General features: G+C 37.0%; 1 protein-coding gene and 1 non-coding gene across 14 annotated transcripts in view; both read right to left on the reverse strand.

Moving 5' to 3' along the window:
* TRRAP (transformation/transcription domain associated protein) overlaps positions 1 to 8,708 on the reverse strand; it is a 141,417-nt gene extending 132,709 nt beyond the window's left edge. For 11 of the 13 annotated variants that reach the window (XM_074295209.1, XM_074295201.1, XM_074295155.1 and 8 more), the window contains exons 1-3: positions 8,575 to 8,708; positions 6,924 to 7,070; positions 6,475 to 6,524 (exon numbers count right to left, since the gene is read on the reverse strand). In XM_074295209.1, the coding sequence (XP_074151310.1) occupies positions 6,475 to 6,524; positions 6,924 to 7,023 (150 nt within the window). In that variant the 5' untranslated portion in view covers positions 7,024 to 7,070; positions 8,575 to 8,708. Of the gene's footprint in view, positions 1 to 6,474; positions 6,525 to 6,923; positions 7,071 to 7,934; positions 8,122 to 8,257; positions 8,425 to 8,574 lie in introns of those variants that run through there. The other 2 variants (XM_074295126.1, XM_074295134.1) reach the window with 2 other exon arrangements.
* Positions 6,601 to 6,790, reverse strand: LOC141552424 (small nucleolar RNA ZL1). Its single transcript, XR_012485206.1, has one exon. It is a non-coding gene; the product is annotated as a small nucleolar RNA ZL1 (small nucleolar RNA).
* Positions 8,709 to 15,569: the final 6,861 nt, after the last annotated feature.

Consider the following 15,569-nt stretch of genomic DNA (forward strand, 5'->3'; position numbering starts at 1 on the left):
TCTAAATTTCATACTTTAGATAATAGGGAACCACTAAAGTTTTTAAGCAAGGAATGCTTCAGTCCAATCTAAGTACTATGATCCATGTGGATAATGGATTGGAGAGCCTGAAGGTAAGGAAATTATTAGAATGGAGGCATTCATTCAAGTATTACAACAGTCTGTACAAGAGGGCACAAGAACTTGAATTAGAGATGGTGCTAGGAATGGCAAAGAAGGGAAAGGACAGGTATGTTGTGGAACTTACAGGTAGAATTAAATGGATTTAGCCCCTGATTAGACACCGAAAAATGAAGGAAATGGAAGAATCAGATACTACTCTGAGGTTTAGGAGGCTGGTTGACCTAAAGAATAGTGTCATTAATAAAAAAAATTTGGGAGCAGTAAACAAGTTTAAGATTGGGGGAAGGCAACATAAAGAAGATACAACTCACTTCCAGTTGATCAATGATGGACAGAAATAACTACACCCATTGAAGGAACACTGGGAAGCGAATGTGAATTGTTAGCACTACTGTCTATCTACCCAGGTTACTTATACCTTCGGAAGCTAATAATTAATGTGCAACAAGAAAATGGTATTTACACACATATATTGTATCTAGGTTATATTGTAACACATGTAAAATGTATGGGATTACCTGCCATCGGGGGGGAGGGAATGGAGGGAGGGAGGGGATAATTTGGAAAAATGAATTAAAAAAAAAAAAAAAAAAAGATTGGGGGAAGGAAGAGAAAGAGTTCATAGGCTTGAGTATGAAACACTAGAGGTGAATACCCAAGAGATGCAAAAAAAAAAAAAAAAAAAAAACCCTAAGGAATTAAGCGCTGATTTGTGATTAAGAAAATAATTTACATAGAAGTGACAAAACTATTTTAAAATACAATAAAATGATAATCAAAAGCTAATTCAATTAATTTCAAACATACTAAAATCTGAGTTTTTCTTTCTAAATTATACCCCATATCAAATTTTAAAACAATGATCTCATACAAAAAATTTAAGAATAGAGCATAACTCGTTAATATTAATAATATACTATTCTAATCTTTCATTACCTATTGATATAATAACCACTCTGCAAAGCAATTTGGAATTCTGCCAAGAAAATTATTTAAATGTCCATATTCTTTAATTCAGAGCTTTTACTGTGGGGCAAGTATGTATTCCAATGAGATCAATAACAAAAGGAAAACTCTCACTTACACCAAACATTTATAACAGCATTTTTCAAGATGCAAAAAACTAAAAACAATGTCAATGTCCATCAATTAGAAAATAGAACAGTTGTGACACATGAACAAAATAAAATACTACTGTGCATTAACAGTGACTGTGCAAATACAGAGGAGCAGTGAAAGATTGAAGAATTAGTACAAAGTAAACTAAACCAAATAAGAGAAAAAAACATGTAATGACTCTAATGTAAATGAAAGAAAAACAAAGCAAATGAAACAGAATGCTGTCAAAAGATATAAGACCAAAATTTATCCCAAAGAAGTAATATGAAAAGGCAATCCCCCACATAAATCTTTAAAAAGGGGATTATCAGTATAAATAACTACATACAGTATAACACTTTCCATATATTCATTAATTTTGCTTAACTGGGTGACAAAAAAGGATATAGTAAGAAACTTAGGTGATTTAAAAACAAAAGATAAACAGAACTTTATTTTTTTTAAATGCCATCACTAGATACCTCTCCCCATTTTTTTGCAGAGCTGGAGAGTCTGTGGATGTGGAACATTGCATATATTTTCAAACTGAAAAGTTTGAAGATTTTTTTCTTCTTAAAAAAAAAAAAAAAAAAGTCCTTATTTCATAGGATTACTCTCTATGGGATGGAAAGAGGAAGGAAGGACACCAGAAAAGCTAGAAGATATAAAAACAAAAAATATCACTAAAAAAAAAAAAAAAAAATGTTTAAAGGCCATCACTTAGAATTCTAAGTTATGCTCAAACTGTAGCATACTTGAGAACAGTATTATGTTATCCCACCAAAATTTTAACTTAGTGTTTTTAATCAATTATGAATTTCTTATGCAATTTAAAAAGTCTATTCTGTTCTAAAACTATTAAATAAACAGAATATCAAATTCTGCCCCCAAAATAGATTAGAAACTGATTTCTGAAACTCCAATACTAACCTTCATTATCACCGTCACTTATTATGAAACCCTGGAAAATCATTGAACCTCAGTTTCCTAATAGTGTGAAAAGTTGATTTCTAGGAACCCTTTTCTGCTTTAACTTCATGGAGATTACTATTGTACAGAACACCTATTACATTACATTTTCTGAAGGAAGAAGTGATGAGTAGGCCAGGTACTAAAAGCAAAGATAATAAACAGATACGTAAGTGCTGTAATGGTTAATTAAGTGATCCAGAAGTTTATGGGAGAATATGGACAAACCACCAAGATAAGAAAGCACAGAGAACACAATTTGTACTACTGTTTTGATGTGGCCACCTTGTTGAGATCACAAAACCATTGCTCTAAAAAAATAAATCCTCCACTAAGTCTTTCTAACTTGTTGATTCTTTTAAAAAGTTATTTTCATGAACCTGCTTAAAAACCCATTATTATAAGTCTTAGATAATTCAACAGTATTATTTTGCAAAACTCCAGATTTCTTGCTATAACAAACATTTGCCTGTTGACACTTCAGCACAAATTTGAAACCTCAACAAATATTTGTTAGCTACTTATGTATTATGCTAGGCGCTGATCTCAAGGAACTTAAATTCTGTTAGAGGATGACACAGCATGTACATAAGTAAGAAAATACTAGGTAATATAATGCCAAGAAGAAGAATGTTATTAATTGAGGACCAATTATTTTAGCTTGTATAAAAGACATCTGATCTGTGCTTTGAAAGAATTTTGGGATTCCACTACCTCCTTGTAGAGGGATAGAATTTGAAGCCCACTCATATGAAGGCTGGAATGTCGGGTACAGGGAACAGTTAGCAAGCTGATATGACTAGGAAGTACAGCGTACAAAAGGAAGTAGTGTGAACAATATATATAGTAATATAGAAAGTACTAGTAAGGAGAATAATATAGAAGAATAGGTGAAAGTCATATTGTGAAGAGCTCTAAAAGCTTTAGGAGTTTATTTACATTTTATCCTTATGCAGAGGTATTAAGAAGTCACTAAAGATTTCTCTTTGGGGAATAGGAGAAGGTTGTTACATGATCAGATCCTTATCAGTTTAATGGCTGTATGGCTGCAATAGAGCAGAGAAACTGAAGACAATGAGAGTACTTTGGAGAGTTCTGCAACAGTTCAGATGAAATTAAGGTTCTGAATTGGAATGGTTGCAATATGATTAGAAAGAAGAATAAGGATGAGAATACTATGGAGGCAGAATCAACAAGACAGTTAATGATTACATATTAGAAACGAGAGAAAAGAATCAAAAATTATGCCAAGATTATATATAACTGGAAGGATTAGAGATGACATCAACAAAAATGGGAACATGTGGTGGAGGACTAGTTTTGAATGGTTACCAGTATTTATGGACAAGATGAATTTGATATGGCTGGGAAATAATAAAGTAATAGAATACAATTAGGACTGACATTCAGGAGACAGAGAAAAGCTACATAAATGTTTGGGAGTCTGCACAGGGACAATAATTGATCCCAAAAATGCTACCGAGATCCCCAAAGAAAATAGTGTAGAGAAATGAAGGAACAGGCAATATAGAGCCATGAATGGATACCTTCAAGTGTTTAGGCATGCTATGGGGCAGGAGATTGGCAGAAGTGGAACATTAAACCCCATAATCCCACAGCCTCAGAAGGGCTGTTGCAAGCAAGGAATCTGTGGTACAGTCTTGAATTAATGTCAGTTAATTTTGCTCCCAAGTGAACCAACACTGGACACAGCTGACCCTTTGGGCAAGAAAAAAATCAAAATCAAAAAAGGATTTGGGGAGGGAATGCCTGAAATTCCACCTCCCATACAGTTTTTTTACCTTCGTACCTGTGATTTTGATTTGTTTTTAACTTCCTAAATTGTTTTTACCTGAGTAAAGTGGAATGCATTATAGTACAAGGACTATTTATTTCATTTGGAATGATCTACTGTACCAGATAAGAATCATGAACAGAAAACAGAATTGAAGATTCATCAAAGGAGACAAAGAAAGAAAAGTCTGACACAGAGAATCAAAACATTAACAGCATTCAAGAAGCCAAGGAAGGAAAAAATGCTCAGCAGTCTCAAAAACTGTATCAGACAGAAAAACTGTATCAGGCTCAAAAACTGACTAAAGGCCATTAGATTGCTTATTGAATGACTAAGTGACAACAGTTAATATTACTGGTAACTTTTCAACATCAATTGAATGAGGAAGCCCTAAGTCAAACTGTAATAAAGAAAAGGAAAATGGAGGCAATGAATGTAGACAAATCTTAGTAGTAGTTTGGTTGTGAAACAGAAGAGATATAGGCCAAAAACTTAATAGCAGCCAAGCAAAAGTTTTCAGGATGAGTAAGAGAAATGGTTGCATTTGTAGGCAACAGGGAAGGAACAAAAGGAAGAGACAGAAGATGAGAAAAAGTGAAGGAAAAAAATGAAGAAATACAAGCTCCTGCAGAAGACAAGGGAGAATGGGATCAAGAGCCTGAGTAAACTAGCTAAAGCCAAGAGAAGGGTCATTCATCAGATACTAAAAGCAATAGAAGAAAATATAAGTAGGGAGGCAGAGTTCAAGGAAAGAAAGAGTAGCATGAAGATGGATTCTGAAAAGTAAGTTTGGGAGAAAAAAAAAAAAAGGAATAGCTAAAAGCTAGAAATATAAATTTCTGACTATATATATTAAAATTCTGAATTAAGTATCATGAAGGTTTTCCAGGTCAACTGAAACTAACAAGCTACTAAGAATTCTTGCTGATTTACAAAACTCTAATCTAGGATTTTTCCATTCCCGTACAAAATGAAAATATAATCATTGGAACATAAGCAGAAGCCAACTGCAAAAGGGCAGTATTATAAACATAAGAGGCTTTTAAAAAATGCCTAATGGTAGTATCTATTTAAAATAAAATAATCTAACTCATTTAAAAATGAGAGCATCATAAAATTCAAGATTTAGAACTGCAAATAAAAATATCTGGTACAATCCCTAATTTTACAGATGAATAAAGTAAGATACAAAAAAGATTATGTGATTTTTCTCAAGCTTACGTGCTCCATTATAGCACTCTTTCCCATGTACATTACAGCCCTTCCATGTATTAATGGGAACAATAAGTAAAAAGATGATGACAACAGATCCTAAGCAAGACAATCAGAAAATCACAATTTGCTCCCATTTCTATTTGAAAATAATGTATCACATGTTATAAAAAGTAAAATAAAATCTACATTCACTACAACTCAACAATTATGAAGCATCTACTACATGTCAAGCACTGTAATAAACACTAAAAATATAACAAAAGGAAAACAAACCTAAATTCAAGATTACATTCTACAACACCATATACATAGGTATTTAAAAGTAGCTAGGTAGCAAAAGTAAGTGCTAGACCTAGGCTCAGAAAGAGTTGAGTTCAAATTTTGTAGGAAATTTGCAAGCTGTGTGGCTCTAGTCAAATCACTTAAATCCTGTCTCATTTTTACCACCTATAAAATGGGGATAATATCAAGATCTACCTGCCAGTACTGTTGTGAGGATAAAATGAGATAATTGTAAAATACTTTGAAATCTTAAAACACTATGTAAATGAAGCTATCATGCTGATAATGCTATTATTAATTATTGTGGAGAAATATCAATTATGTAGAAACTAATTTCAAAAGAGAATAGGAAGAAGCTTTGTATGAAAAGTGACACCAAAACAGGGCTTTTAAGGAAACTAGAAATTCTAAAGAAACAGAAGTGCGTTGCTCAAAATCAAGAGATGAAATTTCAGTTATAAAGAATAATTAGTAGGCCAGTTTTGTTGGCACAGAGTATAGGAAGAAGAGTAACAAAAACCAAGAATAGAAAAGTAAATAAGTTGTATTGTGGAAGGCTTTAAATACAAAACTGAGAATTTTTTTAAATATACTAGAGATAAATGGGAGCCACCTAAGACTTCTGAGTAGGAAGATGACATGGTCAAAGGAATATAAATTTGGCAGTGTGGATGAAGCATTAGAGAAGAGGGGACTGACAGCAAGGAGATCAATTAGGAAGCTACTACAGTAGTCTAGACAAGAGTTGATGAATAAAACTAAAGGCAGTATGAGTGGAGAGTAAGGAAAAGATGTAAAACATTATAAAAGTAACAGCAAAAAAGTGGATATAGGGAATGAGGACAAGAGGCATGGATAATTCCAAAATTGGGATCAGGAATGAATGGAATGATGGTATGGTCCTGAAAACAAATACTTCTAAATAAACTTAAAAGGAAAACTAAAACAAAGAAAACTTTGATATTGGCCCAATTTGAAGTTTTAAAACATACCTCAAAATTTTCACTAACTTCTTGCATCATTTTCAGTTTTGTTTCATCCGCTGTAAAAAGTGAAAAATACTCGTTGAAGACATTTTTTTTTTTAAATTCTACAACTACTAGATTTACTAGGAAAGAGAAGCAATCAGATCTTATCAGTTTGAATATCACGGCCCTCATAAAAAGGCATATAACTACGTCCCTATCACCATTCATAGTCAATCATACATCCAGGCACAAGTGCGCGCACATACAATCATTCATCTACAGACACAAACATTTGCCTTTTAAGGGCTCCAACCAATAATAGTCATCATTTTGCTTCCCTACAAAAAGTGGAAAGTAAATGTAAAGTGACCTTAAATGTCACTGTATATCATTGAGCACATTATTTTAATAATAAAGCAAATAAGTTATTATATTTCCTGAAATGGCAAAGGGGAAGGAAAGAATCCACTTACGTGTATTTACATCTGTAAGAGCAGCCACAAACTGAAGGTATTTTTTCATCAGAGTGGTTTGATCAACCACTGTAGCCCCAGGTGTTGCAACAAATGCCATTTTTCTTTTGAGTTAGTATTTCTTAGAAGAGTGGAATCAAGACCAACCTATTGTTACAAAAAGGTACAGATCTCAGTCTTTCAGACAAATACCTATAAGCAAGATAAAGCTTCTTTCTGAACATTCTTATTTCTATCAGAAAATTCTGCACATAAACTCTAATACAAAGCCATTTAATCTATGAATTTTTTAACCTAAATTCTCATTTTCTATTATCTTTTAAACATATGCAATATGCTGCTCTTTTTTTCAATATTGATACTTAAAATTTAAATGAAGGGCAAAACTTTAGAGAAACATTTTTTTAAGCTACAAAACTCATTCACAAAAATTAGTTGATCTTCAGGTCCCTCTCTTCTTTTCAATCAGGATGCATGTACATGTACAGAGAAAAGTGAAAAGCGCTTCTTGACCCATCCTCGTTACCCCAAAACGGCACCCAGACACGTTGGGTTCAACTCCAAGCCTGGAGCTTTTAAAAGCTCCCCCCAAAGCGAAGTGATAGCGGAGGGTCCAAGGAGGGACGAATCCCCAGGGCTTGCAAGCTAAATAAAGCAGGTCAGGCAGAGAAGGGAGGGCCTAGCTTCGGAAGCTCCCGAAGAGCTCCTCTTCTTCTACAGACTATTCTCTCTGCCCTTCCCCACTTCGCCTCCCAGACTAGGGGAGAGGGGAGTCCAGCGAATTCTAACTGAGGGGGCAATCAGAAGGCAGGTCTACGGGTACCCACTTCCGGGTAACACTGCCCTCCCCTGCCTTCCCCCCAACCAATCCCCTCCGGGAAAAACCTCCCAATATCCTCCACCCCGGACCTCCCAGGCCCCAAGTAAGCCCCTCGCCTAGATACCCCCCCACACCCCTAACACGCCGGCGAAACCGCCTCCGCGCCGAGTGGTGGCGCTGCCGCCGCTAACCTGCTCGCTCGCTCTCTTTCTCTTTCTCTCTATCTCTCTCTAGACCGCAGGTTAAGAGATCAGAGTTTCACGCCGGGAGGCGAGAACTGGAATCAGATACAACACACACACAAACACGCCGGTCCCTTCCACACTGTTGGAGGGGAAGCGGGGTGTCACTTCTTCCCAGTCCTAACCCCAACCCCAAACGCTCCTCCGGTGCCCTGCTTTGTTGCGGTACTGGAAGAATCGCCGTTGCCCGGGCCGGTGCTACGGTGCCCGCTGAGGGTCAATTCCAAAAGACGCCTCGGCCTTCCCTCGTTCCACTCTCCCCCTTACCCTACCTAGAAGTAAATGTGGTGGTAGGAAGCTTCAGAATGAAAGCCCTAGCCCGGTCTCGGCCGAAAGTGGGTAAGGAAGAGGGGAAAGGGGCTCTCGTGCGGTGCCCCAGGACTCTTCTGCCCCAGCATCACCCTCAAGTACGTCCGGGGCTAGAAAGGCCTCCTGGCTCCCGTGCACCCGGGCTCCGGACAGCCTCGGCCGCGCACGCGCTCAGGAACCCCGGCGGCTGCAGAAAGCCCCCCGCCCCCGCCCCAGGGAGCACACTCCCTCCCCCGCAGCCCCGCAGGGGAAGATTCGGAGGGAATGTTAGCTCACTCACCCTGAGAGGCTGCGGTTCTTCCTGCAGCGAGGCCCATGGCTCCCCGAGCAAAGCTGCCGCCCTGCGGAGTCCCCGCCCCCGCTTAAAGCGACAGGCTCTATCCCTGGGCTGCTCCCCGCTCGCCAGGCAGCCAATCAAAAAATTGATGCCCAGCCGCAGCACCAGTCAGGTGTCACTTACAGGGTACTGGGGTGCGGCCTGGGCCAAAGCTGAGGGGGAGATTACCCTCGGGAGACCTCTCGCTGAAGTAATGAAAGGCTTAAATCTGAAAGTTTAAAGGGAGAATTCCCCCACTCCCCCAAAGTACTAAGCACCCAGGACTGTAGAAACTAGACTAAAAGTAATCATTGCAATAGGCTGGCAATTGTGTCCTGCACTCAGGTACTAAGTATCTTGTTAGCTGTTTGTTTCCCCTTCAAGAATAAAACTGAGCTAATAGTTAATTAGATGTAGATTGCATTTTGTCTTCTAAATCTTCCCGGCTCCCTGTAGGAAGATATATTAATAAAACCCAAAGCATGTGCAAGGGGCTGAAGACTCCTTGTTGCAAAGTCACGGAAACCTGGGAAGTATGAAACATCTATTAACATTGTATTAAGTTAATTGCTTTTACATCCTGTCTGGCTCTCAGTAAACTCATCGACCGTAGCATACCAGGTCCTTCTATGCTCCACTTTCTCCCCAGGTCTGTCCGAGTTCATTATTTCCACGACTCTATCCATCTTATCCTCTGTCCTTCCCCTTTTTTTGCCTTCAATCTTTCCCAAAATCAGTCTTCTTCTGCATTTTGTCCCACAGCGCTCAGCTTTCCTTATGAAAGCTCTCTCCCATCTACATTTTACTGTACAGCTTAGACTATACAGGCTTCTGTTGGCAAGCTTGTATGTCTCCACTTTTCAGTATGCTATCCAAATTTGTCAATCAAATGTGTCCTTCGTTCAGAAAGAGGACCATGACGTCAGGAAGGTAATGCCATGATATGCAAGTGAATTGGATTTAAGGGGGAGGGTGGGGGGGGGGCGGAGCGGCTGAGCTAAGCCAACTGGGTCCAGTAGCAAGATATAGATCAGGACACTAGAGATGGCCCTGAATTCATGGTGAGATCGTGGCCTTTTTAAGCTAAGGTCTTGACTAGGTCTCAGCTTGACTGAGGCAAGGCCCAATTAGTGCTTAAACTAGGTAAGAAATGAGACAGAATGGCCTCTCTTACCTAATCAAAAAAAAAAAAAAAATCAATCAATCTGGGAGGAGAAGACCCTCTGGGTTTGTGGCTAAAACAAAAACAATTGCTATTTATATTCACTCAGAGTCAATCAGGACTCAGCAAAGACTAACTGGGGCTTGGCCTGGGGTGGGACTTATTATTGGCTAACCAATGAGAGGCCAAATGAGGAGGGAAGGAAGGAAGAAAAAGGAGGGAGAGAGGAGAGGTTTTTTTTTCTTTTTTATGTTTTTTTTTTTTTTTCCATCTTTTGGTCTGATTTTTCTTGCACAACTGACAAATATGGAAATATATTTAAAAGAATTGCACATATTTAACCTATGGCAAATTACTTATTGTCTTGGGGAAAGGGGAAGTAAGAGAGTGAGAAAAATTTGGACCACCAAGTCTTACAAAAATGAATGTTAAAAACTATCTTTACCTGTACTTGGAAAAATAAAATACTATTGAAAATTTATTTAAAAAAAAAAAAAAGGGGGGGGGGGCAGCTAGGTGGTGCAGTGGATAAAGCACCAGCCTTGAATTCAGGAGGACCCTAGTTCAAATCTGGTCTCTGACACTTAACATTTCTTAGCTGTGTGACCCTGGGCAAGTCACTTAACCCCAGCCTCCAAAAAAAAAAAAAAAAAAAAAAAGGAAGAGAGTGATGAGGTTTAGAAGTGGGGTACCTAAATGAAATTAGGGTTTAATTGAGGACTAGTGGCAGGTTTGGTTTACAGGAAGTCATATGGAGCTCTCTTGCAATCCCTTTGGATTCAGTGCAAGGATAAGGAGTTAAATGAGGTCTAATGCCAGCGCAGAGTCTCCTGTAAAGGAATTTACAGACCCGAAAACCTAGATTGATAAAAGAGGTTTATTTTGGGGTTTGGAAGTAAAGTTAAAGTCTAGTTAGTAAAGGTGAAGGTAGAGGTAAAAGGGCACCGGAACCAGGGTTCCAGTGGACACAGAGTCTTTGGTGCCAGGCATAGTGGTGGCATGTTTAGACCCTCTGCAAAGAGAGGCCTCCAGTCTGGCTCTTTTATAATAGGGGGCTTTGGCTACAAGCTGAAGGGGGCTTGTGGGTGACTTTCAGCCAGGGTTAGAATTTAAATTGAATTGGGTTTTGGGACTGAGCTGTCCCCACCCAGATAACAAAGATGAAATTGTTTGTGCTTGTGGTGGAGTCCCCTCACTGAGGCAGAGTAGAAGGATATTTTCTCCTTTAAAGATTTTTCAGAGTTTTGGGGTTTCCTCATCATTCCCCCCTCAAGCAGTCAAAACTTAAATTAATTTAAAGGAAAAAGACTTGGGGCAGTGTCTCTTATTGAGGCAGAGTTGAAGGAGATTTTCTCCTTGAAGGATTTTCAGAGTTCTGAGGTCCCTTCTGAAGGAAGGAAGGAAGGAAGGAAGGAAGGAAGGAAGGAAGGAAGGAAGGAAGGAAGGAAGGAAGGAAGGAAGGAAGGAAGGAAGGAAGGAAGGAAGGAAGGAAGGAAGGAAGGAAGGAAGGAAGGAAGGAAGGAAGGAAGGAAGGAAGGAAGGAAGGAAGGAAGGAAGGAAGGAAGGAAGGAAGGAAGGAAGGAAGGAAGGAAGGAAGGAAGGAAGGAAGGAAGGAAGGAAGGAAGGAAGGAAGGAAGGAAGGAAACTATGTTGCTCAAATGACCTATTCTGATTGGGTTCCCACTCTACTCACAAAGGTTGTTTGTCCTTCATTCTCAAAGAGAATCATGAAATTAGGGAGGTGATGCCTTTACATATATCATGAGTTGAATTTAAATAAGAGCAGCCTCACTTTTTCCTCCAGAATCATCTGGATCCAATGGCAAAATATAGATCAGAATGACTTAGAGATGGCCCTGGATAAAGTAGGAGACTGGCTTTTTTTTTTAAAGATAAATTCTTTAATAGGTCTGAATTTGACTGAAGCAGCACCTATTCAATGATTAAGATCAGGTAAGAATTGAGGCAAAGAGAATCCATAAAACAGTGTCAGGTGAAAACTATTAAGTCCAGTGGAGACCAGCAAGAGCAGTAGGATGGTGCCATTACAAGATACTACACTTCCTATGGATTGTGGGTATGTCACCCTTAGGAACCTGGGGGGTACTATGTGTAGAGTGACTTCCCTTGTCCAAATATGTCTTAATTTCATGGCTACAGTCTCTGACTGTAGTGCTCTTAAGCCCAAAAACAACATATTTCACATTGCTTCCATTTCTTTTCCCTCCATTTGCCAGGAAATGATGGGATCACTTGCCATCATCTTGGGTTTTTTGATGTTAAGTTTCTTTTTTTTTATCCTGAGGCTGGGATTAAGTGACTTGCCCAGGGTCACACAACTAGGAAGTGTTAAGTGACTGAGATCACATTTGAACTGGGGTCCTCCTGAATTCAGGGCTGTTGCTCTATCCACTGCGCCACCTAGCTGCCCCCTGATGTTAAGTTTCAAGGAAAGTTTTACACTCTCCTCTTTCACCTTCATCAAGAGACTTCTTAATTATTTACTTTCTGCCATCAGAGTGGTATGACCTGCTTATTTTAGATAATTGATATTTCTCTGGGTAATCTTAATTTCAATTTTTAATTCTCCCAGTCTGGCATTTTGTATAATGCATTCTACATATAAGTTAAATAAATAAAGTGACAATATAAAGCTTTGTCGTTCTCCTTTTCCAATCTTAAACCAATCAATTACTCCATGTTAATTTTTAACTCTTGTTTCTTGGATTGCATACCGGTTCCTCAGAAGACAAGTAAGATGATCTGATACTCCCATCTCTTTGAGGCTTTACCACAATTTTATTGTGATTTACAGAGTCAAAGTGTAATATAGTCCAGGACTTCTTAAATTTTTTCCACTTGTGACTCCTTTTCACCCAAGAAACTTTTACAGGACTCTAGGTATATAAGTATATGAAATAGATATATAAATCATGCCCAGTTTTTGCATAAAACTTTCCCTTGACATCTTGAAGAGTCTCCTGTCTTCCATTCTATTGGTTTTTATATATATTTCTTTGCTTTGCTCATAAAAAAAAAAAAAAAAAAAAAAAAAAAAAAATTTATTTCTCCTTGCTATTCTCTGGAATTTTGTTTTCAGTTTGGTGTATTTTTTCCTTTCTGGTTTAGTTTTTGCCTTCCTTCTTTCCTCAGCTTTTGTAAATCTCATCAGACAGCCATTTTGCTTTCTTGTTCTGCCTTTTACTTTGGAATATTTTTGTTGCTGCTTTTTGTACAAGTTTGAGAATCTTTATCCATAATTCTTCAGGCAGTCTATCTAGCAGATCTAATCCCTTACTTCTGTTCACTTTTACTTCATATTCACATTCATATATCATTCATATATAACCTAATGTATATCTAATACTATCTATTACTATAACCTATATTATCTAATGGTTTTCCTTACTTTCTTCAATTTGTCTGAATTTTGCAATAAAAAACTCATAATCTGATCCAGAGTCAGTTCCCTATGTAATTTTAAATCACTGCTTAGAGCTTTTCCATTTTTGGCTACAAAGTACACAATGAGTCTGATTTTGACATTGACATCCATGTGTAAAGTCATCTTTTGTTTAAAAAAAAAAAAAAAGTGTTACGACCAATGAATTATCTTAACAAAACTCCTTATTAGCCTCTGTCCTGCTTCATTTTGTTCTCCAATTATCTTTTATTCCAAATCCCTGTGAAGAAAGTGACATCTTTTTTGGTGTATTATTTCCAGATGATATTATAAACCTTCATAGAATTGATCAACATTGACCTCTCCAGCATCACGACTGTATTGCTGTGGTATTGAATGGTTTGCCTTGGATTCAAACAAATAGCATTTAGTTGTTTTTGAAGTTATATTCCAAATACTACTATTTTCATCCTTTTATTTACTATGAAATTTACTCCATTTCTTCTATCAAATTTTTGCCTCCAATATTAGTGATCATTGGAATTAAATTCACTCATTCCCATCAATTTAAGTCCTACTAACACTCAAGATGTTGATGTTTTTTTTGGTTTGTTTTTTTTTTTTTGTTTTGTTTTTTTTGGTTTTTTTTTTTATCACATCCACTTGTCTTGGTTCGTAAATCTCATATTCCAGGTTTCTTTGCAATATTGATCTAAAAATCAGATTTTCTTTTCATCACCAGACACATCCACAGCTAAGTTTCCTTTCAGCTTTGGCCCAAATACTTCATTAGTACTGGAGCTGCTTGTAGTTATCATCCATTCTTCCCTAATAGCATATTAGATACCTTTCAACCAAAGAGGTTAATCTTCCAGCATCATTTCCTTTTTTATTTAAATATTGTCCATGGGGTTTTCTTAACAAAGACATTGTAGTGGTTTGCCATTTCTTCCTCCAATGAATTACATTTTGTCAGAAATTTTCACTATGACCCATCCATCTTGGTAACCCAGCACAGCATAGTTCATAGTTTCACTGCGTTACACAAATCACTCCACCATGAAAAGATAGTGATCCAGGAGAGGATTTGGATTAAGAAATCCAACCAAATGTCAAATTGCCTCTGTTCCCAATTTTAGACGTGTGTGTGTGTGTATGTGTGTGTATTTTTTTTGCTGAGGCAATTGGAGTTGTAACTTGCCCAGGGTCACACAACTAGGACAATGTTAAGTATCTGAGGTCAAATTTGAACTCAGTTCCTCCTTACTTTACAGCTGGTGCTCAATCCACAGCACTACCTAGTTGCCCCAAATATATATATAAATTTGTTTCCATTGCATTTTTGAAAATTGCAAAAGTACTTGGAAATCAATCCAAAACTAAATTATTTAAGGATTGTTTATCAAGTGTATTCTAACATCCTTTACAATAATTAGGTTGATGTAAGCCTAGAAATGCCCAACTATGTGCTAAAAAAAAAATTAAAATATAAGCAAAATAGAAGAATATTTACAAAAATATAAACTGATTAGAATAAGAGAAGAGGAAATAGAATATTTAAGAAAAAAAGAAATTGAATTAGGAAAAATAAATTGAATAAACCATCAATGAATTTTCTAAGAAAACATTACTACCAGAACCAAATAGTTGTCGTGAATTCTATCAAACATTTAAAGAACATTTAATTCCAATGCTACATAAACTGGGAAAAATGGCAAAGAAAAATTCCTACCATATTCCTTTTCTGACAGAAATATAGCACTAAACCAGGAAGAGCAAAAATGAAGAAAAAAGTATATAGACCAATTTCCCTAATGAATATTTATGTAAATTTTTAAATAAAATACTAGCACGGAGATTACAACAATATATTACAAGGATCATATGCTGTGACTAGGTAAGATTGATACCAGGAATGCAGGAATGGTTCAATATTAGGAAAACTATCAGTACAATTGACCATGTCAATAACAAAACTAGCAGAAACCATATGATTATCTCTATGTAAAAATGCTTTTGACAAAATACAATACTCCTTCCTAGTAAAAAAAAAAAACACTAGAGAGCACAGGAATAAATGGAGCATTCCTTAAAATAATAAGTGGTATCTATCTAAAATCAACAGTAAGCATTATGTGTAATGGAGATAAGCTAGAAGAATTTCCAATAAGATGCAGCATGAAATAAGGATTCCCATTATCACCATTATAATACAATATTGTATTAGAAATGTTAGCTATGGCAATAACAAAAGAAAAAGAAATTAAAGGCATTAGAAGAGTCAGTGAGGAAACAATACCACTCCTTGCAGGTGATATGATGGTATATTAGAGAATCCTAGAGAGAATTAATTAACGAACTAATCCAAAAATTAATGACTTTAGCAAAGTTGTA

The sequence above is a fragment of the Sminthopsis crassicaudata genome, chromosome 1, assembly GCF_048593235.1.
Source record: "Sminthopsis crassicaudata isolate SCR6 chromosome 1, ASM4859323v1, whole genome shotgun sequence".
Lineage (NCBI taxonomy): Eukaryota > Metazoa > Chordata > Mammalia > Dasyuromorphia > Dasyuridae > Sminthopsis > Sminthopsis crassicaudata.